This window comes from Cibotium barometz, chromosome 23 (genome assembly GCF_041138505.1).
Source record: "Cibotium barometz isolate CiBa-2024 chromosome 23, ASM4113850v1, whole genome shotgun sequence".
NCBI lineage: Eukaryota > Viridiplantae > Streptophyta > Polypodiopsida > Cyatheales > Cibotiaceae > Cibotium > Cibotium barometz.
Window position 1 is genome coordinate 46,556,343 of NC_141068.1, and position 25,390 is coordinate 46,581,732.

At 42.5% G+C, this 25,390-nt stretch overlaps 1 protein-coding gene and 1 pseudogene across 1 annotated transcript; one reads left to right on the plus strand and one right to left on the minus strand.

The window, feature by feature from the left end:
- Window positions 1-18,440: 18,440 nt before the first annotated feature.
- LOC147626003 (phosphoserine aminotransferase 1, chloroplastic-like) lies at window positions 18,441-21,028 on the minus strand. Its single transcript, XM_086817572.1, has 2 exons — window positions 20,286-21,028; window positions 18,441-19,634 (listed from the first exon to the last, which is right to left on the minus strand). The coding sequence occupies exons 1-2, from the start codon at window positions 20,890-20,892 to the stop codon at window positions 18,943-18,945; spliced, it is 1,299 nt and encodes a 432-aa protein (XP_086673698.1). The 5' UTR covers window positions 20,893-21,028; the 3' UTR covers window positions 18,441-18,942.
- LOC147626004 (uncharacterized) lies at window positions 20,891-25,352 on the plus strand (annotated as a pseudogene).
- The last annotated feature ends 38 nt before the right edge of the window (window positions 25,353-25,390 follow it).

The window sequence follows — 25,390 nt, forward strand, 5'->3', positions numbered from 1 at the left end:
CTGTCAGCAGCATGGGGCTATCTCTGGTGGACTGGGGCTTCCTCGCCCTTCAAGGCGGATTGGTTTCTTTTGGGTCCCTTTATTTTTACTTTGCGGCAGGTTTGGAGTATAGGGATTAAACTATTTTGACTCATTTCCTTTCTTTGCAGGTAGAAGGAAGAGGTAGATGAGGATGATTCCGGCCTCTTGTTGATTTGGGTATCCGTTGTCGAAGATTCTGGCTTACCAGGGACCACCAAGAGACCTTCCTGCGAAGACTCTTGGTTCTTCTGAGTTGCTTCTCTCCTGCCTACCGGGGCCCTTGGGATAAGATGTGCCTCCTTCCTTCTTTGCAGGTACATAACGGATGCCTCTGGCACATCGGGATCGTGAGGTTGTGGGCTTACCTGTTTTTCCGAGATGCGGTAGCCTATCCAGGGTTCTTGATGGACATGCCAGCTGTGGCTCCTTCTAATCGATAGGTCACTTTTCCTTAGTATCCTTTTTGACTTCTCTTGGTTGATAAGTGGCTGCATGTCTGATGTTTCCCTCTTCTCCTGTGGGGGGAGGGCTAGGAATGATTACTGCATCCTTCTGAAAGATTCTATTAATGTTCTGTCTTTTGAGAGGAGTAGGAGGATCTTGTCTCTGGTTTTTTCGAGTTGATTCATTGTGAAATCTGATTGCCTCTTTTGGTGTTTAATCATCAGCGTCTTCTCTAGCTTGAATAGGGCTTGTGTTTGGATGTTCCAGTATCTGTTGCATGATGTGATTAAGCATACAGCTAGGGGAGGGCCCTTAATTTCAGGATTATCAAAGGTGGCAGCTAACCTCTGCAGCCATGCATGCCATATGTATTCGCACCTTATTACATTCCACAGAACTGTAGAACAACCTATATTTTCTCCAAGGATTGTATTCTTCCAGTTTACTTCCTTCCCCCAACTTAGAATAGCTGCCTGCAACTCTTTGTAGGATTCTGAGATGTGCTTGCAGTGAATGAATATGTGTAGGTCGTCCTCGGGCTGGCCACATCTAGAACATTGTTCAGAGGCAATGTTGAACTTGGCTGCCTTACACTGGGTCCATATGGCTCTGTAAGCCAATAGCCATGCGAGACAAGATTTCTTAGGTTCTATGAATTGGCTCCACAGCTCTTTGAGGCAACTGTACCATCTTTTCCTGTCCCAGGCTATGTTCCATCTGCGGTTCAGAGTAACCTGGATAGGGGGAGACTTTTCAAAATAGGGAATGGGTAGAATGGGTTTATTTTTTATCCATCGAAAGGCCAGGAAGTTGAATCTGGGGGGACTCCTGATTCTCCAGATTTCCTGGGAATCCCATTGGGAAGTTCTGCCTTGTACTAGATCTAGTTCAGGGGTTCTGCAGTCGTATTTGCCTACCAACTCTGCTCTTGTGAGCCAAGTACCGGTGGTGGGGTTAAAAATATCTGCCCAAGTAGCCAGTCCTTTCCTGTGCAGATTGAGGGCAATATTCTCTTCTTCTGGACCTAGAAGAGGCTGAGGGAAAAAGGACCACCAGCAGGAGTCGGCAGCAATTATGCCTTCTGATTTCTTGTCATTGAGATTGATGGACAGTGCTCCTTTAGATCTAAACCAGGCTTTCCAGATTGAGGTAACAAGATGACTCCCTTTGGGGGTGATGGGATGTTTTGAAGCTACTATTGTGGTCATGGGTAGATTTACCCATTTATTGTGGCCGGTGATAGAAAATCTGGGGAGGTCTTTAACTAGAAGCTGAGCCCAGTCTTCAGATGGATTTTCCAAAGCTCTGATTACCCATTTAGCGGCCATTCTGTCTGCGATCAGGCGGATGTCTAGAATCCCCAGTCCTCCCTTGAGTTTTGGGACCGTGCAGATCTCCCATTTAACTTTAGGTCTACTTCTGATCCATGGGTCACCTCCCCACAAGTAGTTCCTACAGAGCTTGGTGAATTCGTTTAGATCAGCATCAGGAGGCCTCCAGCAACTGAGGAAGTAGATCGTGGCTGGGATGATAAAGTGGTTAATGACCATGATTCTTCCTGCAAGGGACAGTTGCTTCCTTTTCCATCTAAGAAGCTTACTTTCTATTTTTTGCATTACCCATTGCCATCTTTGTTTCATTGACACCCTGAATCCCATGGGGATTCCAAGAAGTCTGAAAATTTCTCCATCTTGTATGCTATGACATCCTGTTTCCAAAAGCCACGATGGGGGGGGTACGATGAGAGTTTTAATGCCTGTTTTACTGTGATTGACTTTGGATCCTGAAGCCTCACAGTAGATTTGGAGACACCTCCAGAGAACCTTGATGTTATCCTCTTCGTTTGCAATGAGGCTGTTGGTATCGTCCGCGAACATCTGGGTGCACATTTGCTCACCGTTAGGAAGTTTGATGCCCACTAGTTCTCCTTTGTTTATCCTGTCCTTTATCAGCCAGTTGAGCCCATCTGCAGCTATAGCATAGAGAAGGGGGGCTAGTGGACACCCTTGTCTGATGCTTTTTTCTAGAGGGAATGGGTCTGACAGCTCTCCATTGAGAATGATTTTGGCTTTGGCATTCCCAAAAAGTGTCTGAACCATATGGGTGAACTGAGGTCCCAGCCCCATGTCTCTTAGGGATTGGAGGATGTAATCCCACTAGATTCTGTCGTAAGCTTTCTCAAAGTCTATCTTGATAAAAAGGAAATCCTGGCTGGATTTTTCTGCATAGTCGAGACCTTCCCACAGGGCTATTATGGAGTCTAGGATGAACCGACCTTTAATGAAACCTTTTTGTTCCCTTGAGATCCAGTGTTTCATGTGGTTACTCATTCTGGTGGCTAGAACTTTGGCTAAAATTTTGTAAACACTGTTGAGCATGGTGAGAGGTCTCCAATTTCCCAAGATCTCCTTGGGGCCTTTTTTGTGGATCAGCTTGATGAGACCTTGGTTGATTTGAGTTGGAAGTGCTCCAAATTTCAGCGATTCATGCCAAACCTTGAGGATGGGGCCTGCTAGCACCTCACAAAAGGATTGAAAAAACTCAGCTGGGAGACCATCCTCACCTGGGCTCTTGCTGGGTTTGAGGGAATATATGGCCTCTTTGATTTCCTCCGGAGTGATTTCTTTCTCTAAAGTAGCAGCTATATTGGGAGGGACTGTTGCAGGTCTGACTTGTTTTATTGCATCCATTGCGGCTGCCTTGGAGGGGGATGGAAGTCCTTCTTCCTGGAAAATGTTGCTGTAGTAATCTGTGATCAATTTTCTATTCTCAGCTTGGTTCAACGCCAAGGTACCTTCCTTATTTGTTAACAAGGGGATATGTTCTTGCCTTTGTTTGACCTTGAGGGTTTTGAACATTTCTTTGTTAGGTCTGTCTGCTTTTCCTGTCCACCATTCCCTGGTGAATAGTTTAGTGTGTTGCAGAGCTATTTCTTCCTCTCTTTTGATCCTGGCTCTGAGCTGGTTGGTATTGGCTGGGTTGCCAGAAGCCTCTTGCTGGTTCAGTTGTTCTTGGAGCTTTGTGAGTCTGCTGCCTCTATGGGCTGCTACCTCTTTTCTGACTTGCCTTAGGAGGTTTTGGGTTGACTTGACAGCAAGGTTCCAAGCTTTGGCCGGAGAGAGGGATTTGGTGAAGAAGGATTCCCAGATGGTTTTGACTTCTTCTTGAACTAGAGGCAATTTGAAAAGGGCTGGATCTGTATGAAACCAGCACGCTTTGTGTCTGTTCTCCTGGTTATCCATTGTAATAATGACAGGGTAATGGTCCGAGATGCAAGTGGTTGTATCTACAACACATTCACACCGGTTGAATTTGGAAAAGATTTCACCACTTGTGTATGCTCTGTCCAGCCTGGCTTTTCTGGCCAGGTCACCCGAGGAGTAATTCTGCCAAGAAAAACTTCCTTCCTGGCCTAGATCCTGCAGGTTGAATTTACGTTTTACCTTTTCCCAAGCTTGTTTCTCTGCTCCAGCCAGGGCTAGACCTTTGGATTTGAATCTGTCTTTTAGGGTTTCTACCATGTTGAAGTCTCCCATTATTAGCAGTGGTGCTCTAAGACTTAGCAAGGATTTCCAAGTCCTGATTCTCAGCTTTTGAGGGCCGTTGGCATAGACACCGACAATGGAGAAGTTGTTCATGTGAAGTACTATCCACTGATTGTTAATGTCTATTTGAAAGTCTTTAAGATCTTCCAAGCTATCATAATGAATGCCTACTGCCAGCCCCCCGGCTCCATGAGTATGAAATGAGTGAACCCAAAAATGATCGGAGGAGATGGTGAAAAGCCTTCTTTTCAGTTCCTCCCCTGAAGTCTTGATCTCCACAAGGGAGATAAAGTCCAGATGTCCTTTTGATTTGATCCATTGTTTTACTAGCTGTGCCTTCTTGGAGTCAGTAAGCCCTTTGACGTTGAAGCTTGCAGCTTTCATTATCTTTTATTTGGTGGTTTGTGGGTACCTCCTTTTGCGGTTGACTGAGGGGTGGCTCCCAGCTGTGCCCTGCCTCTCTTTAGTTCCTTGACCTCTGTTTCTTCCCCTGTTTCCCTCCCCTTCAATCTGCAGCGCAGGCTTTCTTTCTCTGCGGGCGGATGCCCTCCCAAGTGCATGGGCACTGAGAGGAGGAGCCCGTCCTTGATTAGACCCCAGAACGTATCAGCTTCACCTGCAAAAATAAACCCAATGCTCAGCAGCCACTTTAACTTAGCATCTCCTTCAACCTCTCAGCTAGCCCCCCCACCCAACCCGTGGAACCCCATCCCTGAAAAGTCGTGGAGTGGAGAGAATATCATGGAAGCAGTAATGGACGAAAACTCAAGACTCATGCAGGAATTAAAAGATGCCAAAGCTCAGCTCTTAAACATGAAGAACAAGGACCAGTACAAAGAGGCTTCCAGACCGACAGCAAAAGAACCTGCAGGAGCAGACTCAGTCCCGCCGAAAGAGACAGACAACTCCACTGACCAAGGACGCAACGCAGCCACCACTGTCCACGTTAACCTGCCAATAGACCAGGTAAGAAGCAGAGTAGAAGATTATACAGAAAGATGCCTGGTGGGCCTCCTCTTTGGACCCAGACCATCCAAGGAATCCATGAGAGCCTGGATAAGAGAAAGTTGGTCCCCTCTTAGAATAGAGGTGACTCTCACACAAGCCCTTCCCAAAGGTTACTACCTCTTTCTTTTCAAAGATGCAAGCATGGCTATGAAAGTCATCAGTTCGGGCCAATGGATGTTTAGGCATATACCCTTTTGTTTCATGAGGTGGTCCAAGGACTTCAACCCAGACGGTCCCAAGTCGTCAGTATATCCAGTCTGGGTTGAGCTCCCTAATCTCCCCATCCACTTAAACCCCTGGATCAAAGCTATTTTAGCCCCTTTAGGTCAAATTTTAGGAACCAAAGCCTTCTCGGATTACAACCCAGCGTGGCACCCCCAAGTCCTAGTTGAACTTGACCTAGCCCGCCCCCTCCCTGATAAGATAGAAATAGGATGTGGTGAGTTCTCTCACTCGCAGGCTATCCTCTACAAGCACTTGCCTAATTCATGCTTTCACTGTGGTAAGCAGGGTCATCTCATCAGAAACTGCCCCTTAAAAAACCCTCAGATCATCCTTCCCCAAGCAGCTGAAAAAGTCCCCCCCCTCAACCCTAGTCAGCCCAGCCCATCTCTCGGCGACCCCCAGCCTTCCGGAGCCTCAAAAGATCCTGAATTTGCTCAAGCCACTAGAAGGAAACCAGCCTCCAAGCCCAAGCCCTCTCTCCCTTTTGTCAAACCAAATAGATACTCTGTTCTTGCAGCTGTTCCGGATCCAGGGGAAGCTGATGAAGAAAATGACACTGTTGAAAATACCCCCATCAACAAGCTTAGACTAGACAAATAAATCGACAATCTGGATGGGACTGACATGGACACAACAGGCACAACAGCCGCTGAAAAGGGTCTTATCCCACTATCTGGCAACCCCAATGACATGGATATTAACGATTTGGCCTTTTTTTATTAGCCTTACCTTATAAAGCTTTAAAGCTTTAGACTTAAAAGCTTTTAAAGTTTTACAAAAAACAAAGCTTAGTATTATCTAACTTTTTTAAATCCTTTTTCTCAATTTTGTGTGTTTTATCTCCCTAAATTCTACACTTTCCCTCGACATGTTGCCATTCACTGTCGTCGTCCACCTCCTTTTATTTTTCCTCTCTCTTTGTTTTGCGTCAATTTGCTGGCTATTTCCTTTTTTTCTCTCCCTTTTCTCTCTCTTTGTAGGGCCGATTTCTCTCCCTCTCTTTCTCTCCCTTTCTCTCTCTCCTGTTCATCGACGCGTATTACCTCTCTTTTCTTTAGTTTTTCTATATAACTCTAGCATCAAAATAAGACTTCTCATTCTTTTGTTGTATATATATTTTTATATTGTTAATCTTTTCCATTACACATTCAAGCAATAAACGTAATGTTTATCATCTATATTTGGTCAAGTATAAAGTACATCCCATGGAAGATTCTCAATGGCTACCTAATTATGCCCTCGTCGCCTATCCATCTTTGATTACATCTTACAAGGATACTAGTCCATGATGATTATTTATAATTTTGTGACAATTGAGGATAGTTGCTTGTCACCCTCAGAGCATGTTTTGAGGAATTAGTTCATACAATATATCTTCCCACGTTTTCTATTATTTATGGATTAGAGTTAATCCATAGAATATATATTCCCACATTTTTCACTTTTATGAATTCTCCTAGGCGGGTTTAGATTGGAATATCTTTCTAAATTTGAAAAATCATAGCTTACTTTGCACGTACACAGGCGAATCCATACATGCGTGGGAGTATTGGTTGCATCGTCTTGATGATATGAAGCTTTGTATGGTTGTTTATATTTTTAATCAATTAATTGATGAAATTGATTGCCTTAGTTGATGCAAATGCAAATCATTGGACTGGATAATGGAGGTGAGCTGGTGACGGTCATGAATATTTTGAGATGATTGAACTTTGAATGTCGACAAATAATATTTGATTTTGTGACAACAAGCACCACTAATTTATTTTGGACACCATTCATATTTACTAGCAATGTATATATTATTTAAAACATGTAAAAGCTCCCCTGTGCATATTTAATTTTTCAAGATATATACACTTTTCTATGGTTTTAGACTCATATCTATTTTTGTAGTAGTTTAGCTTGCACGCTCAAGAAAGATATATCTAAAGCCAAGCTATTCTTGATGTGACTAAAGAAGATGACATATTTATAAAGAAGACTATTTTTGAGCCCCAAAAGCTATCTCAAGAAATATATTTAAGTACACCAAGAGGAAGTGTGGGGTCACTCGTATGGGGGCAAATTAGACCCAATATTATGTCTTGAGGAATTCTTTATTCTATTTGTTCTTGATATTTTACATTGTTGCAATCACTAATTTGGGTTCATGTCAACCTCCCACAACACCATGTTCCTTTAAACATTTGAAATCCCAGAGGAAAAGCACCCATAAGAAGCTTCCACAAAAAATAGCTTGACCTCTAAGGGAGGGGGTTCTCCTAGATAGAGCCTACAATCTCCTTGTCTAGAAGAGCTTTTCTAACCAGCTCATATTTTGTTGAGATAGGCCCCATTCTCTTCCCCTCTCATCAACTTAAGGGGTGCATACTTTTGGTTTGAGGTTCTAGGATAGAAAGCCCCTGGACCATTGCTATATTAATTTCCAAAGCCTTGAATTTTCTCAAGCACATGATGAAATCAAATCCATGCCAAGGAAACATTTAACATCACCTTAATGTGATGATGCTCTCTCCATCCCAGTAATGGGTCACCCCAATTAATATTTGCTTATTGTTCAACCTCCTATCCCCCTTGGAATCCATCAAAGAGGGGTAAGATTTAAGACCACCAAAAATATGTAAGCCCATAATAGAGTTAAGGAGCTCTTACACCTCAAGGGGACCAAGGAAAGGATCACCAACAAGGTTACCCCCTTTTAGGTCCCATTGCAGACAACTTGTGATTGTTGTACTAACTATATGATCATCTAGGCTCATGGTTGATTTATCATAACAAACTTACCAAATAGATAATCTAGCCTTGGCATGGACTTGAATACTCAAGATCTTGGTGAGTTTGTATGGTAATTGATGGATATAATTGAACAATCCACCAATTTCTTGATTGTGCACATGCCTTGGAGTGGTGGATTGTGCACATGCCTTCAATTACCATTACAAACTCACCAAATCTCTCCTACAGCAGGCGGCGCAGACAATAGTGCAGAAACAGAGCATTTTTTTAATATTTTGAAATGTGGGGGGCCAAATTCTACTTTGGTGATTGATTAAATTCATAATTTGCTTAGAAATTTTGTGGTACACATAGTTGAGAAGGTTGTTATGTGGTTGGTTGAAGCAATTATGCATTATGGAGCTGATTATGGAGCTGATTATGAGCTGATTAAACAGGCTATCTACATTGATTAGTGAAACAGAGGATCATTAATCGCCTAATTACTCTCTCGACTTAAACAATTAGTCTAATTCCTTTTACATGGAGTTAGTAGAGATCATTGCTAAGCTAATGAATGCCTGGTCTCTCAACTTGAACAAGAATCGAAGGAATTAGAGCACTTTTACTACTGGTTTTACTGGTTTTTCTCAAAACAGAGAAGGGGATTTGATATTTTTGGTATGTATACACCTTGGTTGGTGTTGATATGCAACATTGAGCTTGTTTAGGTGTCAATGCAAGTTATCCACACTTGATTGAACCACTACATTGCAATTCGAAGCCTTGGAAAGCGTGATAAAACAGGGTACTTTGGACTGCATATGCCAGTTCAATTTGAATGCAATCAGTTTGATTTTCTACATCAACAATGAAATTCGTTGAGTACTTTGGAATATGTGGAACACTTATTAGAGTGTGGTTGAGCTAAGGCTCGTTTACAGAATTGGACGTGTGCGGAAGGTGCATTTGCATTAAGCAAATATGTTAGACAACCCAGTACAGATTGTGGGTGAGAAGTTGGATAGAAAGAACTTCCAGGCAGAATGGAAGTACAGGATTAAAAACTTTCTGAAGGGAAAAGGATTTTGGAACCTTGTTACAAGTGCGGAGCTAGAGCCGGAACTACCCCGACAACCTACACAACAACAGGTAGCTCATAAGCAATTGTTAGAGAGAGCATACAAAGTTTTGCATTACTTGTCTATATGTATCTCGCATGCTATACTCATACATATACATGATGCTGAGAGAATCCCAAGGATGCATGGGATACGGTGGTAAAGCTGTTTGATACAGATATTAGTGCTCGTAAGTCTCAGTTGTTAAGACAACAGATTCATAATGTGAAGCAGAAAGAAAGGAGCATCCATGATTATGTACAAGAGATAAAGAAGTATGCAGATGCATTGGCAACTATCAATGCCCCCATGCCTAATGATGATTTGGTAGACATTACCTTATGTGGTCTTGGCGAGTACAAGTCTTTTGATACATCTATTTCTGTTCGGAGTACAAGTTTACCAGATTTTGATGAGTTGGTTTCACTCTTGCTTGTTGAGGAAATCAAACTCAGTGACTCTTTTCATGATGTATCTACTAGCCATGATGATAATGGCAGAAATCAGGCTTTCTATTCACAAAGGGGATATAGAGGCAGGGGGAGATTTGCATCACGAGGCCGTGGTAATGGTCGTGGATGGCAGGATAGGTCACCACAATAGAATTTCCAGCCTACATGGTGCTAGAGGTGGTCGTGGATATACACCTCAGAGAGGCAGAGGTAATCCTCATGGTAGAGAACGTTGGCAAGGCCAACAAACATCTATGCAAAATGTGGAATGCCATTACTGTGGGAAATTTGGTCATATGGCACGTGATTGTTTCTGCAAACAAAATGATTTGAGAGGGGGTAGAGCACAACATGGTGGACATTATGCACAACGTGGTGGAAATTATGCAAATGGTGAAAATTTTGCATCAAGCAGTAATGATGGCAGCGTAAATCACTTGTTTGCCATGAAACATGTCGTGGGATCTATGATGACAAATGGTGACAGTGAGATGACACTTGGTATATAGACTCTGGAGCATCAAACCATATGACTTATCATGTGGTGAATAGTTTGAACATATGAAGCCTATGGATGTGAAAGGCTATGTGGAGACAGGAGATGATACCCAACATGCTATCACATAAGTGTACCATTGGTTATGCACAATGGTGAAATAAAGTCTATGGTAGATGTCTTGTATGTGCCTTCTATTACAAAAAGTTTGGCCTCAGTTGGTCAAATGGTGGAATAGGGTTTACAGGTTTGTTTCAACGAGCATGGTTGCTTCGTTGAGGATTTCAAAAATGGATGTAGAGTCATTGCCAAAGGCAAGAAAGAAGGCAGGTTATTTAAGTTGGATGCTAGGATTCCTGAGTTGAAATCAGCCATGTTCTCTAAAAGCCGAAATGCGGTACAGGACATTGACATGTGGCATAAAAGGATTGGACATGTGAACATACAAAGGTTAAAGAACATGCAAGCAAGAGGCATTGTTAGTGGGCTGCCTAGATTCAAGTATGATGGGAATATGCATATCTGTGATGCTTGCCAATTTGGAAAGCAAGCAAGATTGCCATTTCCTAAAGAAGGCAACATGAGTAGCAGGGCACTTGAGATAGTTCATAGTGATGTATGGGGTCCTGCACAAAACCCATCCATTAAAGGCAGCTTGTATTATGTGACATTAATTTATGATTTTAGTAGAATGTCTTGGATTTACTTCAGAGAGAAAAGTGAAGTGTTGGGAAAGTTTATGGACTTCAAAGCTTTTGCAGAGAAGCAATATGGCTCTTGGATAAAATGTTTGAGGACAATATGGAGGTGGTGAATACACCTCACATGCTTTTGAGAATTTCTTGAGAAAGCATGGCATAAGAAGGCAGTTAACTTGCAGGTATACACCTCAGCAGCAGCAAAATGGTGTTGCTGAGAGGAAAAATAGAGTCATTTGTGATGTGGCCAGGGCAATGCTCTCAATGAAAAGAGCATGCCAGACTATTATTGGGCAGAAGCGTGTGCCACAGCAGTGTATGTACTTAATAAGACACCCACATCAGCCATACATGGAAGTACACCACAGATGCGTCTTACAGGTTTTAGACCAGACATTGGATACCTCAAAGTGTTTGGTTGCAGAGCTTATGTGCATGTGCCTGATAAGAGAAGGAGGAAGTTGGATCCTAAAGCAGAAAAGTGCATTTTTGTTGGGTGTGCACAGGATCGCAAGGCATATAAATGTTATAATCCACAAACTAGGCAAGTGGTTATCTCACGAGATGTGGTGTTTGATGAACTTGCTAGTTGGTACAAGGCAAAGGATGAGGGTGTCATTGATTCTGTTGATGCTGATGTGCATGTGAACTTGCCACAAGAAAGTTCTATTTCTATGTGTGGGCCAGTAGAGTCTGAGAGTAGCACTGTACATCCATGGTCAGGACGCTTGAGACGAGAGTGTGAGCACTGGGAGTAGTGCTGTGGATAAAGGTAAAAAGAAGGTTGAAGGAATTGGTATTACAAGTTATGAGTCGTCAAGTTCAGAAAGTTTGGATGAGGAACTTGGCATACCAGTTTTACGCACACCAGGTGTGCAAGGCAGGATAGATATGTGCCTCCACATGCTAGAGTGACAGGTGTTCAGAGTGATCCGCATGCATTGCGGAGATCCCAAAGGCTCAGGTATCCAGTTGTTGACAGGTTGACATATCGTGACTTTGCTATGCATTACGCATATATGACCTCTTTGGTGAAGCATATATGACCTCTTTGGTGAAGCATGCTATTGGGAAGCATGTATGGGAGAAGGCAATGGATGTTGAGATGGACGCATTGGTTCAAAATGAAACTTGGGATTTGGTTGCCTTACCACAAGGCAAAAATGGCATTGGTTGCAAATGGGTTTATAAGGTGAAATGCAAATCAGATGGCTCCATTGAGCGCCATAAGGCACGGTTGGTAGCTAAGGGTTATGCACAAACCCAAGGCTTGGACTATGATGAAACATTTAGTCCAATTGCAAAGATGGGAACAGTGAGAGCAATCATTGCTATGGTTGCAGCAAATGGTTGGGAAATGCATCAAATGGATGTGAAAAATGCATTTCTAAATGGTGATTTACAAGAGGAAGTTTATATGGCACAGCCAAAAGGATATGTACACCCGAGGTACCCCACTCATGTATGGAGGTTAAAGAAAGCATTATATGGTTTGAAGCAAGCACCTCGTGCTTGGAGTGATAAGATAAGCCGATATCTTATCTCCCTTGAATTTCAAGTTTCTTGAGCAGATTCTTCACTCTATGTGAAGAAAACAGATCATGGGATTGTCTTACTTGTCATCTATGTGGATGACTTGATTGTCATAGGAGATCATGCTACATGCATGTCAAGAAGACATTGAGTGGGCAGTTTGATATGAAAGACTTGGGTGAATTGAGATATTTTCTTAGGATTGAAGTGATCAAAGACCATGCAGGGACATGGTTAGTGCAACGCCAATATGCATTGGATATATTGGGACAATATGGGATGACAGGGTGTAAGCCAATGAGTACACCTTTGGAGCAGAATGTGAAGCTGCGGGCTGATTTTGGTGAAGAGTTGGATGATCCATCTATGTATAGAAAGATGGTTGACAGTCTTATTTACATGACTATCACACGCGCGGATATTAGTTATGCTGTGGGGCTAGTAAGCCAATTTATGCAGAGCCCCAGAAAACCTCATTTGGATGCAGTGAGACACATTATGCGCTATGTACAGACCACTGCACATTATGGTCTTCTTTATGAGCATGGTAAAGGCTTGGATGTACACGGCTACACAGACGCAGATTGGGCAGGTAGCTCGTATGTCGGGAGGTCTACTAGTGGTTATGCCTTTACATTTGGAAGTGCAGTGGTGAGTTGGAGCTGCAAGAAGCAACCTACTGTTGCTTTATCTAGTACAAAGGTTGAATACAAGGGTGCAGCCATTGCTACATGTGAAGGAGTATGGTTAAAGAGTCTCTTGGCTGATCTGGGTGAGCCTATTGATGGCAAGGTTGTCATTCATTGTTTTGACAACATGAGCAGCATACAATTGGCCAAGAATCTAGTTTTTCATGCGCGGACCAAACACATAGAGGTCCACTATCATTTTGTCAGAGAGAAAGTGTTGGATGGTACAGTGGATTTGCAGTATATGAAGACTGAAGAGCAGGTGGCCGACATCTTTACAAAGCCACTTAGCAAGGAGAAGTTTGAGTACTTCCGTACTATGTTGGGAGTACATGGGATGAGCTTGAGGGGGAGTGTTGAGAGCTTTAATAGCCCAAGCTCATCTACATCTTCATCTATGGCAATACATCATGAGCTTGAGAGGGGCTGTTGAGATTCAAGCTCGATGTCAGCTTGTGTCAGTTGCACTATGTGCTGGCATGTTAGGTAGTAACATGTGTGAGACATAAATGACCGCGTCCAACTGATCATAGTGTGTGGACATTAGCTAGGGTTAGCTGTGTGTGGATACAACACATGTAGTGTGTTGTAGATTATGGATTATGGTTTTATACATTGTGTGAGAAGGGAGATGGCTCCCCTCTATGGTTAGGGTTTGCTTAATACATTAGGGTTTGCTCCTCTGTGTGTGTCTCCTCTCCCTCTACTACTTGTTTTTCATCAGATGCCACGTAGATATATCTGTATAGAAGGTGCAGGACCTGGGATGGTAAACTGGTCCCATGTGAGCCCAGTCCAGGACGAGTCAGCCAGGGTTCCATCCCAATCGTCCGAGGTCAGCAAGTGTGCATTGTCCCCTGCACATGAGTCCAAGGTTAGGTGTGCACTGTCCTGCACATGAAACAGTGCCAGTCCGCGATGTAAGTCTCCCTCTGGAATGATGTCAGTGATTCTGTGTATCTGGTATGGTATTGGATGCCAGATCATTGTGTAGACAAGTTAGGGTTCGCTTATAGGAAAGGGATCATCCCATAGGGCTACCCCAAGTACTTGTGTGGGCATGGGGGCAATGTGAAACCACCCCCATGAGGGCCAAGAAGGCCCTGCACATGAAACAGTGCCAGTTCGCGATGTAAGTCTCCCTCTGGAATGATGTCAGTGATTCTGTGTATCTGGTATGGTATTGGATGCCAGATCATTGTGTAGACAAGTTAGGGTTTGCTTATAGGAAAGGGATCATCCCATAGGGCTACCCCAACTACTTGTGTGGGCATGGGGGCAGTGTGAAACCACCCCCATGATGAGGGCCAAGAAGGCCCTGGCTATACCCACCAGTCATGGATAGGCCATGGAGGGGCTGTAGGATAGCCCTAGGGGCATGCCAGCAGGGGCAACAGACAGGATATCCAACATTATGATGGCTGAAGGGAAAGTATGGGGCAACCCACACAGGCTACCCAGCCCTCAAAATAGAAGGTATTCAGTGCTCAACCCCCTAGGGAAACATGCGCCTAATGCCCAGCCAACCATGAGAGCGTGCACAGCAATTAATAGGATTTTTCTAGCATTTATTGCTATTTATTCAGTTGTGGGCAGTTATTGAGACAGCTGACTAGTCATTCTAAGGAGTATAAATACATGAGCCCACAAATCATTGTGTTATCTCATAATTCACCAAGAGCCAAGGCTAATCAAGGGCCAGGACAGCCAAGGATTTGCTAATGCAAAGGGGTGAAGGACTGCAAGTCAAGGACAGAGTTATCTCAGCCAAGAAAGGTCAAGTTTTCTGTATTATCTTTTCAGATTTGCATCATTCTAATAAAGCAAATACACCATTCGTGGTGGGGGCCCTACAAAGGGTATTCCGGACCCAATACTGTGTCCTCTCCTCTCTCCCTCTCTCTATTTTCTGCACATCTTCATTCAGTTTTTGTGTGTTAATTTCGTCGCGAAAAGTGCGCTGATTTTTTAGCATTGAAGTTACCGATGTCCCCCGAAGCTTCCACATGTTACAGTCTCAGACAAGAGATCTATAAGCAGCTTTATGTTCTCTTTTAGGAGTGCTTTTGTTAGCTAGAACAGTAAGAAGGAGCTGCTGACGGTTTCTTTCTCAAGTACAGAGGCTGAGTATATGGGTGTTGCTATGGCAACATGTGAGGAGGTAGCTTGGTTGTAGAAGCTATTTGAAAAGTTGTCATTTATTTTGACATCATGAGTTGGCCAATAACCCAATGTATCATGCTAGGACAAGGCATATTGAGGCGCATTATCATTTTATGAGGGAGAAGGTTTTAGACATTAGGACCTCAATGGAGTCTTCTTGGGCCCTTTTATTTGGCAGTTTAAGGAGTCAAACCTTTTCTCTTAAGAAGAAACGCTTTCTAATTAGAAGCTTCAAAACGGCTACTTTATTCGAATTTGAATTTTGGGGGGAAAATAGAATTTAAAATCTAGTGGATAAAACCATATCATGTAACATATCTATGGAAAGCTCTTGATGCGTAGATCACGGATCTATAATGTCGGCTCAAATCAGAGCTTGTATGTAGAAGTTATGGAGGTCCGAAAATTGTAAAATTACCTCCCCCCCCTTTTTGGGGGAAAAAGTGCACCCTTTGACCACTCTTACACCTCTCTTACAAACCCAACATTTCAGTCCACATGGCAACCCCCCATTTGGCTATTCCTTAATCACCTTGATTAGGCTTGGGCAAATTAAAGGGTCCAAGAAGACCCCATTCACTTCCTAATGAGGTGATGTGGATTTTGTTTATGTGGGCAAAGGATCGGGTGTCGAACATCTCCACAAAGGCATTGGGTACAAAGAATCTTTGCATGTTTAGAAACTTTCTTTGGAGTGTAGGGTATAGAGTTGAATTCGAGGGGGAGTGTTGAGATATCTAGCTCATCAAGTAGTGCGAATATGGATAATATGCCAAGATGACACCTTTTATGTCGCTGGCATGGTTAGTGAGATTATGGTTGATATATTGCCATTGGTTTTTTTTAACGAGAAGTATGACAACCACTTTATTGCCAAAGTTATGGCATAGTTTTAGCACCACCTCGTATAGTCGGTTCATACTATGGACCTTGTATGTTTTAGTACTAGAGTACTTTCCTTTATAGTATGTACTCCTACCTTTATAATATGGTTGTAGAAAAGATAGTTGAAAATTCATACATCCATTTCTCTTTTGTGTACTTGTCTATTGTTGTGTGTGTATGAAGAAGAAAGCTTGCAAGGAGCTCAAGTTCACCCACTCTCTCGCATTTTTCTCAATTCTCAATATCATTTTAAGGTATTAATAAGATAGAATCATCATCAAAACATTAGATCACCATCTGTCTAGCCCCACACATCTTCAAACCAAAAATATGCCCATCTTCAACAGTTAGGTTTAGAGCCAAGATGAGAGGGTGAATGGTGACTGAAATAAAGGAGCTAATGTAAGGCTCTATCTCTCATTCGTAAGATATTGCAAAAAACTGAACATGCACTATATATTCCTTCGAAGTGAAAGAAAGCTCAAATAAATTTCAATTTCACCTTTACTACAATCTCATGTTTAGAGCCTTGGTTCTCATTCAACCATCCAACCTAACTGAAAATCTAAGTAGCAACTCTTGGTCATGTTCTTTGCACTGAAAATTCAGTTAGCTTGTCCACTGCCTTATAGCTCCAATTGTCCCGATTTGCTTTTTAATGGTTTTAACTATTTAAGCCATCCTATCATCCCTAATCAGATTTTTAATCTCTTTGCGCATTGTCCTCCTATCCAGATGTTGCTAATCAGGTTTTTATTTGAGCATTGTCCTATCAGTTACATTATAAATCCTCCTATCAAGATGTTGCTACTTGATCTGTTAAACAAAGAATGCCATGCAAGCCACACATTTATAATCCACAAAACCCCACTTCACTTCAAGTCCTTCCTACATGCAAACATGCAAAGGGACTCAATAACTTCCTAAACACAGTGACTATTGCACAGAGAGAGAGGGGGCCGGACAGAGAGGGGAAGAGGGGGGGAGAGAGGGAGAGAGACGGGGGGAGAGGGGGCCGGACAGAGAGGGGAAGAGAGAGAGAGAGAGAAAGAGACGGGGAGAGAGGGGGCCGGACGGAGAGGGGGGGAGAGAGAGAGAGAGAGGGGGGGGGGGGGGAGGGAGACGAGGAGAGGGAGAGACGGTGACGGAGGTGTGTTTTTTGTTTGGGTAAAATATGATCGGCTGACCTCCTAGAACTCCAAATCACTGTTTCGATTTGCACCATGTGAACACCCTCTTGTTCTCTCTAAGGATAAATTAACTTTATAACTTCAGACTTTTAATTCTTCCAATGAACTGAACCAATACAAGACCTCTGCATAACAAAGCCGCCTATTCAGAACTTAAGAGCCTAACTGCAGCAGGGCTTTTCCTTTTTGAGAATCGCGCTGGAAAACCGTGCGCCTACCCTCTTCTCACTAACCAGCCAACTTCCACATGAAAGCCATCACAACCTAGGGTCTCACACTTGGAATGAAAACCATCACACTCGCAATGAAACCTCCCTTCTCAAACTCGCAATGAAACCTCCCTTCTCACACTCGCAATGCTTGGGACTTGTGCAGCGTGCTGCCCCCCCCCACAATATCAAAATTTGCCCAATTGCCACCCTTCCCAGTAGTTTTCAATTACAACATTTAAAAAATCTAAAACCTTTTCACATTAAGCGTCACACTCCTGCCCGTTCTGGGTTCGCTCCTTCAAAATTGTCCTTTTTAAATGACCATCCACACAAAGCGCACCATACGGCCGTGCTCATGCACCACGTGGCCCTGTCCTAACACGCCACATCATTAACACATGCCTCAAGATCAAGCCTACAATGCACATGCATGCTCTAATCAACCTCCCTTCCTACAAGTAATTTCCACTAGCAGGTTGAATGCAGATCCATTTTGGGATCAAACAAGGTAAATTTTACAAAGCATCTCTCTATAATAGCTCATACGAGTCAGTGAAGCCCTTGACCAGGTGGGTATCACCCCGCTGATGGGGGCGAGTTTGAAAACTAACACTTACTATGCAATATACTCCTCCCCCAAAAAACAGCTCATGCGACTGCTACATTGACACACACACAAAATGTGCATGCAGTAATTGCCAAATTCAAGTAACCATGCACCAACTATACAGACTATTCTAACATTGATAACCACAGCAAGGGAAGAAGAGGAAGGGAAAGGGGCGGGGCGGGCGGCGCAGCGGGGGAGACAGAGCCTTGATTCACAAACACAACCTTATGAGATAAGCTTGTAACATAGGCAAGAAGGAAACTACAACACAAAGCCATCTCTGGCATACAAAAATGAAGAAGGAAAATTTCAAAAGCAACACCAGAATCTTAAAACTGGCAAATCCCAATTGTAATAACTAGAAAAAATAAAATAAGCCTAATTATAGCACTAAAAATTTTCTCAATTACTCAAATGCATGAAATAAAAGTAAACCAACCCTCTTAGAGGTTAAAATAATTTTGAGAACAGAATTATTTGAAGCATCCCTAGTACATAACCTGTGAGGCATCTACGCTTTTTCAAAAATCCACTCTGCACCTTATAAAGGGAGGGAAAACTGGCACATGAGTCTAAGAAAAGAAAGGAGATCAATTTGTGACAAGATACAATTTCATTTAAAGCCTCGATCAATTGCTCTAGTGGCAGGTAGATCTACTCTCAATATGGGAAATATAGACTAAGCAGTCAAACGTCAGGGTACCAAGAATAAAGCATCGTCCACTGATACTTTATTTTCATGAGGTGATGGCATTCTGTGTATTTGCGAGTAAGAGGTAAACCAGAAAGGATTAGCTATAACTTCATGATCCAGAGTGATGATAGTAGAGGAGACTAAATACCTGCTGAACCATGTGAAGGGGAAAATGATGAAGATAAGGACAAGCCTCCACTGACCTCACACCTCCACAAACTTTCTGCAAGTTTGAATCTTAAGAGGTATGCCTGGCTTGAAAGGACTTCATCAAAGCTACAAGCTTCTCCACTCCAGCTTTTGGCATGGCATTGTAAATGGAGGCCCTGATGCCTCCTACAGAGCGATGGCCCTTCAATTGCACCATACCTTGCCCTGCTGCCTCTTTGATAAATTCACCTTCCATTTCTGGTGTCTCCATTGTAAAAGGCACATTCATCAGTGAGCGGACACACTTCTCCACTGGGCACTTAAAGAAGCCCTTGCTCTCATCAATAGCATCATACAGCAGCTTGGCCTTCTCAATGTTCCTTTTCTCTGCCCCCTCCAAACCTCCATTTGCAAGAAGATCTTCAAACACCAGGCCGCAAACGTATATGCCAAAGCAGGGTGGGGTGTTGTACAGAGAATTGTTATCTGCATGAATCTTGTAATCTAACATCACAGGTGTTATAGACTGTGCTGCACCAAGCAGATGTTTGCGCACAATAACAATAGTGACGCCAGATGGCCCGATGTTCTTCTGTGCTCCGGCATAGATCAAGGCAAATTTAGATACATCAACTGGCTTTGAACAGAAGTTTGAAGACATGTCAGCTACTAGCAGAGTTTCACCTTGTGGGGTAGGATAATCCTTAAACTCCACTCCATGGATAGTTTCATTTGCACAGATATGGAGAAACTTTGCACCAGGAGTCAGGGAAAGGTCACCTGGAAAACAAGGGCAATTACTAAAACTACAAGCAATCATAGCTCCACTTGAGAATAAATGGAGAAAGCAAACAGGAACTCTACATCATGGAGCGTTTGCTTGGCGCAAAAATAAGAGCCGTGTGCATCAGTATCAATCCTACACCACATTTCAACTATATTTAGCCTTGGAACGCTTCATTTGTGCAGAAAAGGAGAACCATGAGCGTTAGGTGCACCTTAGAACTATGCATGAATCTCCGATCAGAAAAACATGCACATTTTGATGGACCCAAGAATAATCTTTGATGAGAAAATCACGTGCATTATGGTAAACTTAAAGATCCAGTTAACATTAGCACAGCAATATAAAGGAAAAGGTATGCTAGTTCCATTGGTCATTTGTACTGAACTGTGCGTTATGGTAACCCTAGTGCCTTCACAATAACTTGTGGAGAAGAAAGTCACCTACAGCAGAGTTAAAACTTGAGCTCCACTCCATCGATATTCTCATGTGTATGAAGATATGAAATAACTGTGCATTTGATATAGAGTAGAAAGGAAATCTGTGCAGATAACTTGAAAAAATTGAGCAGCTAGCGTAAAAAGCGAATGCACGTAAAATTAGCGTTAACTGAAGGAAAATCACAGTTAGGGTTAAGGATAGAATACCTGAAGATGGAAGGCATGTGTACTTGGCAGACTTGCCACTCCAGACGACCTTGGCCTTGCAGTACTTCTGCCCTTCTTTGAAAGCTTTGTCGCTCCAAGATCCGGTGACGATGTAATCTGCGGCATCGCTAGAGTTACACAGGTTCAGGGGAGCGCTAGAGAACTGCGATGTGGCACCGCCTTGCAGAAAGAGAACGGCATAATCTTCAGGTACGCGCAGCAGGGATCTGAGAGCAGACTCTGCGTTCTGGATGACTGAGAGAAACTCTTTGCCACGGTGGCTCATCTCCATTATGCTCATACCGCACCCCTTCCAGTTGTAGAGATCCGCCTGCGCCTGCTTCAGAACAGAAGCGGGTAGAGTTGCAGGCCCCGCAGCAAAGTTGAAGACGCGGCCATCATCATCATACTGGTTCTGCTGCTTCTTGTCTTCTTGAACCGGAGATGAAACCACGGCTGTGCAGCGAAAACGTGCGGCGCAGAAGGCCCGGCTAGGGTTAGGGTTGTGATTATGGCGAAGAGAGGACGGCGAGACGCGGCGATGGTCTGCCAGTTTGCGGGATGCTAGAAAGGAGGTTTGGAATTGCGGGCTCATCGAGGCCGCCATGGCTGAGGAAATGCAAGAGCTCGTTGCAGGAAACAGGGAAATACAGCAAGCTTCGAAGCTTCCGGTAATGGCGGCAACAAACACCCCGCAAGCCGAGGAGTCTCCTTAAAATTGTTCCCATGCATCGTTGAGTAACGTAGTTGTCCCTTAGAAACTTACAAGTAGCTTGGCCCTCGGGCTTGTGTAGTCGAGCAGGTAGAACACTCGGGTCTTGTGTAGAACAGTCGAGCAGGTAGAACACTCGGGTCTTGTGTAGAAACTTACAAGTAGCTTGGCCCTCGGGCTTGTGTAGTCGAGCAAGTAGAACACTCGGGTCTGGTGTAGAACAGTCGAGCAGGTGGAACACTCGGGTCTTGTGTAGTCGAGCAGGTAGAACAGTCGGGTCGGTCGAACGGTCAGGTCTCATTATGGGGGCCCAGGTTCAATGCATGTCTCTAATCTCATACAAGATTGGCTACGTGCTCTGGTTTTTCATGCAATGACGATTTCAAGAAGCTGATGCAGGTGACCAATTTCATATCATAGTCCCTAGGCATGTGGTGTACAGCTTGAGAGAGAGAGAGAGAGAGCTTTTGCCTTTGCATGGAGGTTAAACACCACATCAATACCATTTTAGGTTGCTTTTTATTTGGACCCCTACTAAAATAAAATTGGTATCTTTAAACCTCAACAGAACAATGTTTTTTCGAGGCACATTAGTAGCATATTCTTTGAAGTTAACTAAACGAGATGTGTATTAGGTAAGAGCCACAATGGGGTGGGCGAGGGACTTGGCTCATGAAGATGGTCAGGGAATTCGGCTAGTGCAAACATAGTGTGCAATGGAGATCGACTCATGCAGATGTGTTTCCTAATGCAATTCACCAAGGGTTGAGACTCTTGAGTTCTAAAGTAGTGATACTTGGAAAGTGTTACTTTCTAATTATTTATCATATGTGCCTAAGGTTATAATATGTAAAGGAAAGAACATAATGTTGCATACACTTTTGGGACAAGACTAGATGTGCGAACATATTAGTAAATAGAAATCAAAGTGCAAAAACAAAGAAGAAGACTCACAACACAACATTGGGTCTGATTTGGACCCTAGCTCCTCTCCCTATCTAGAGGATTTATAATTCTTTATTCCAAAAATGAAGCCCATAATAACTTGCTCCATCCAAATTTGAGTCTTCTTTTACAAAAATAAACATTAGTGCCTTGTGCACTACCTTTACAATAAATCTCCTACACATCTACGATGTACTAACCATGGAATATAAATTGCCATTACAAATACAACACTAACCAAGCTAAAATACGGCATTAATTAAATATGAAAAATGGCACATTGTCAAATTTACTCTATGCAACACCATGATCGGTATTCGCACACCATGGTCACACCACCATCTATGCGACACCTCAATCGGTTCCCTTACATTGCTCAACACCTATTGCTCACAAGCGTCGAATCACATTGGCTATAATAATTAATTGGACTCATCAATAATTAATCCAAATATGATTATGCTCATAGGCACAAACAAGAGGAATTACTTAGGCCATTTTAAACTAGCAAACCTCAAGGCCACATCCCTTTTTTTTTCAAGGAAATGGCTTTTTATATTAAGAACTTAAAAGAGAGTTACAAAAGATAGAGACCTTTCACCAAAACAATGTCCTTGGTAACAACTATCTCTCTCAACATCATGAGGTCTTGCATTGCCCTGGTCACATTGTCATCCTTCCTCTTCTTTGCCTTCTTGTGCAACTGAGAAATCATGGCATCTAAAACCCTCAGTCTTCTCTAGATGAACCTTTCTCCTGCATCATGTATCAATTGATCTTCCACTTTGGAGGCTTGTGAATCAATGTTATGATCCCATTTTTTTTATGGTTTATCACTGATCCTGATGCTCTGCAGTATATGTCTAGGCATGACCAAAAGCATCTCATACTCTGCTCATTCTTAGCAACCATTGCATTTGTGTCATCTGCAAACATTTGTGTAGATAGTTGTTTGCCACTTGGGAGGGCAATTCCCTGCATCTCCCCTTTCTCCATCTTGTCTTTAATTAGCCAGTTCAGTCCATCTACAGCAATGGCATAGAGCAAGGGGGCTAGAGGGCAACCTTGCCTAATGGACTTGGTCAACGAGAGGGCCTCAAAGAGTACCCCATTAACATTGACCCTTGCTACGGCATTACCAACAAAAAGGGTCCCCACCATCTGGATAAAGTCCTTGCCTACCCCCATGTGTCTGAGAGACTCCAAAACATAGTGCCAGCTTAGTCTATCATATGCTTTGTCAAAATCTACTTTGAAAAAGATATAATCCTGATTGGTTTCTTCAGCAAATTCCATACCCTCCCAGAGTGTAATAATAGCATCCAGGATGTACCGACCCTTTATGAAGCCCTTCTGTTCCTATCTAATCCAGCTTTTCATGTGGCAGGAGAGCCTCATAGTAGCAAGGGCTTTGCATAGATTTTAAAAGCACTTGTGAGCATAATGTTACAGTTATATATTTTATCATATTTTTGATGAATTAATAATCGTACAAAAATATGTTTAATTTAATTTGTGCAGGATTCAGCTTAATGGAATGTGCAAGTGAGCACAAGATTAATATACGTGCAAATGTGCGCAAAGTTATTTTATGTAACAAGGCCTAATAGCAATTATATTTGGGCAAAGGTTTTTATATGTACAAACCTTAGGGATTTTGATATGATTAAAAATATATAAAGCAATACCCCAAAAGTGGGAAAAGCAAGCCCAATTTGTACGCTCATCTACTCTTGGCTCCTTGGGCTATTTTTATGAATAAAATTCTCTAAATACTCAAGTTGTGGAAGTGGAGCTGCACACTTGAGGGGGGAGATTGCACCCAATTTGGTTTACTGTGTGGTATTCTTTATCCTTTACTTTTGATGGTGATGTTATTCTAATTCTTTTCCCTTGTGTTATGCTAAGTTATTTAATTATCAATATGCTAAGGTTTTCAATTATGATGTAATTTGTGAGAATTTTAATTAATTCTTCAAGAAGTTCAAAAGGGTCCCGTGACAGTGGTATTAGATCTTTGGTTTAATTTAATCTTCTTGAAGTAGTCAAAGACTTGGACAAAGAGGTGAAAGAGACAAAGACAGAGGTGATTTTGGTAAATTTTTTTAAATTTAATTGGAAGAACAATATGTTTAAGTTTATGTATGGTTGAAAGAAGGCTTGTTTTTAACCATTGGATAATAAATCCCCATCAATCTATTACCCAAAGGGCAAAGCTAGGTGGAAAACCATTAGTGAGTTTCTTAAAACCCCAAAACCACCTTCCTCAACTCTAATCCTCTTCATAATCCATCCATACCAATTGAATCAACAAATTGAGGAGGTTAAATCCCTGATTTCAGAATTGATAAACCTTCCCTTTGCTCAATTTCTATAATGGACGGTCTATATGTCTCCATAAGTCAATTGGTAAGAATATACAGTCTGGAAGATTTTAGAATTGCAAAGCTATGCAATTCGCGGGCGCTCCTTATGGTAAATTTATGTATTCCACTCCCCTCCAAGTCCTGCCGTTGTTTCAGAAAAGTGAACCGGACGTGAATATCTGGAGTTAGTTTTACAAGGAAGGTGCCTAGAGTCAGTCCGAGTTAGTTGATGAAGAACTAGATGTGCCTATGTGGAATCCAGTTCTCTTTAAGATGCCAAAAGGGCAAGTTTTGATCTTTTACAAAATTGGGTCTGAAGTTCAAAAGTGGAGTGGTTTTATGAAGAGATCATTTGACAAAGGAGTTACATGGTCTGATAGAAAACAATTACCGCGTGGAATTTTGGGGCCAATCAAGAATAAGCCATTATTGCTTGAAGATGGCAGACTTCTTTGTGGATCTTCAATAGAAAGCTGGTGCATGGATGGAGGTTACACATGATTGTGGTGTCACTTGGTCCAAACATGGCACCATTTACATAAGATGGCAAACTTCTTTGTGGATCTTCAATAGAAAGCTACATCTCATGGGGTGCATGGATGGAGGTTACACATGATTGTGGTGTCAGTTGGTCCAAACATGGCCCCATTTACATGCATGATGCGCCAATGGGTGTTATTCAGCCCATCCCATTCTTGACGAGAACAGGAAATGTTCGCATTCTATTACGTTCCTCTAATGAAATTGGCATGGTTTGCTTCGCAGAGTCCTTAGATAAAGGCTTCACATGGAGCTATGCATTACCAACAACACTTGAAAGTCCCAATATTGGGATTGATGGTGTAAAACTTCATGAAAGTCCCAATAGTACTCGTTCATAACATAGGTTCTCGGGCAACTCTTAAGGTTTCTATTTCAGAGGATGATGGAGACACTTGGCATGAGGTTTTGACTTTGGAAGATGAGGAATATAGCGAGTTCTCTTATCCAGCTGTTATACATGCCTTAGACAAGTTAATCCACATAGATCATCACAGTCATTAAATAGGCCTTTTTTAAGTGATAAAAAACTTTTAAGTGCA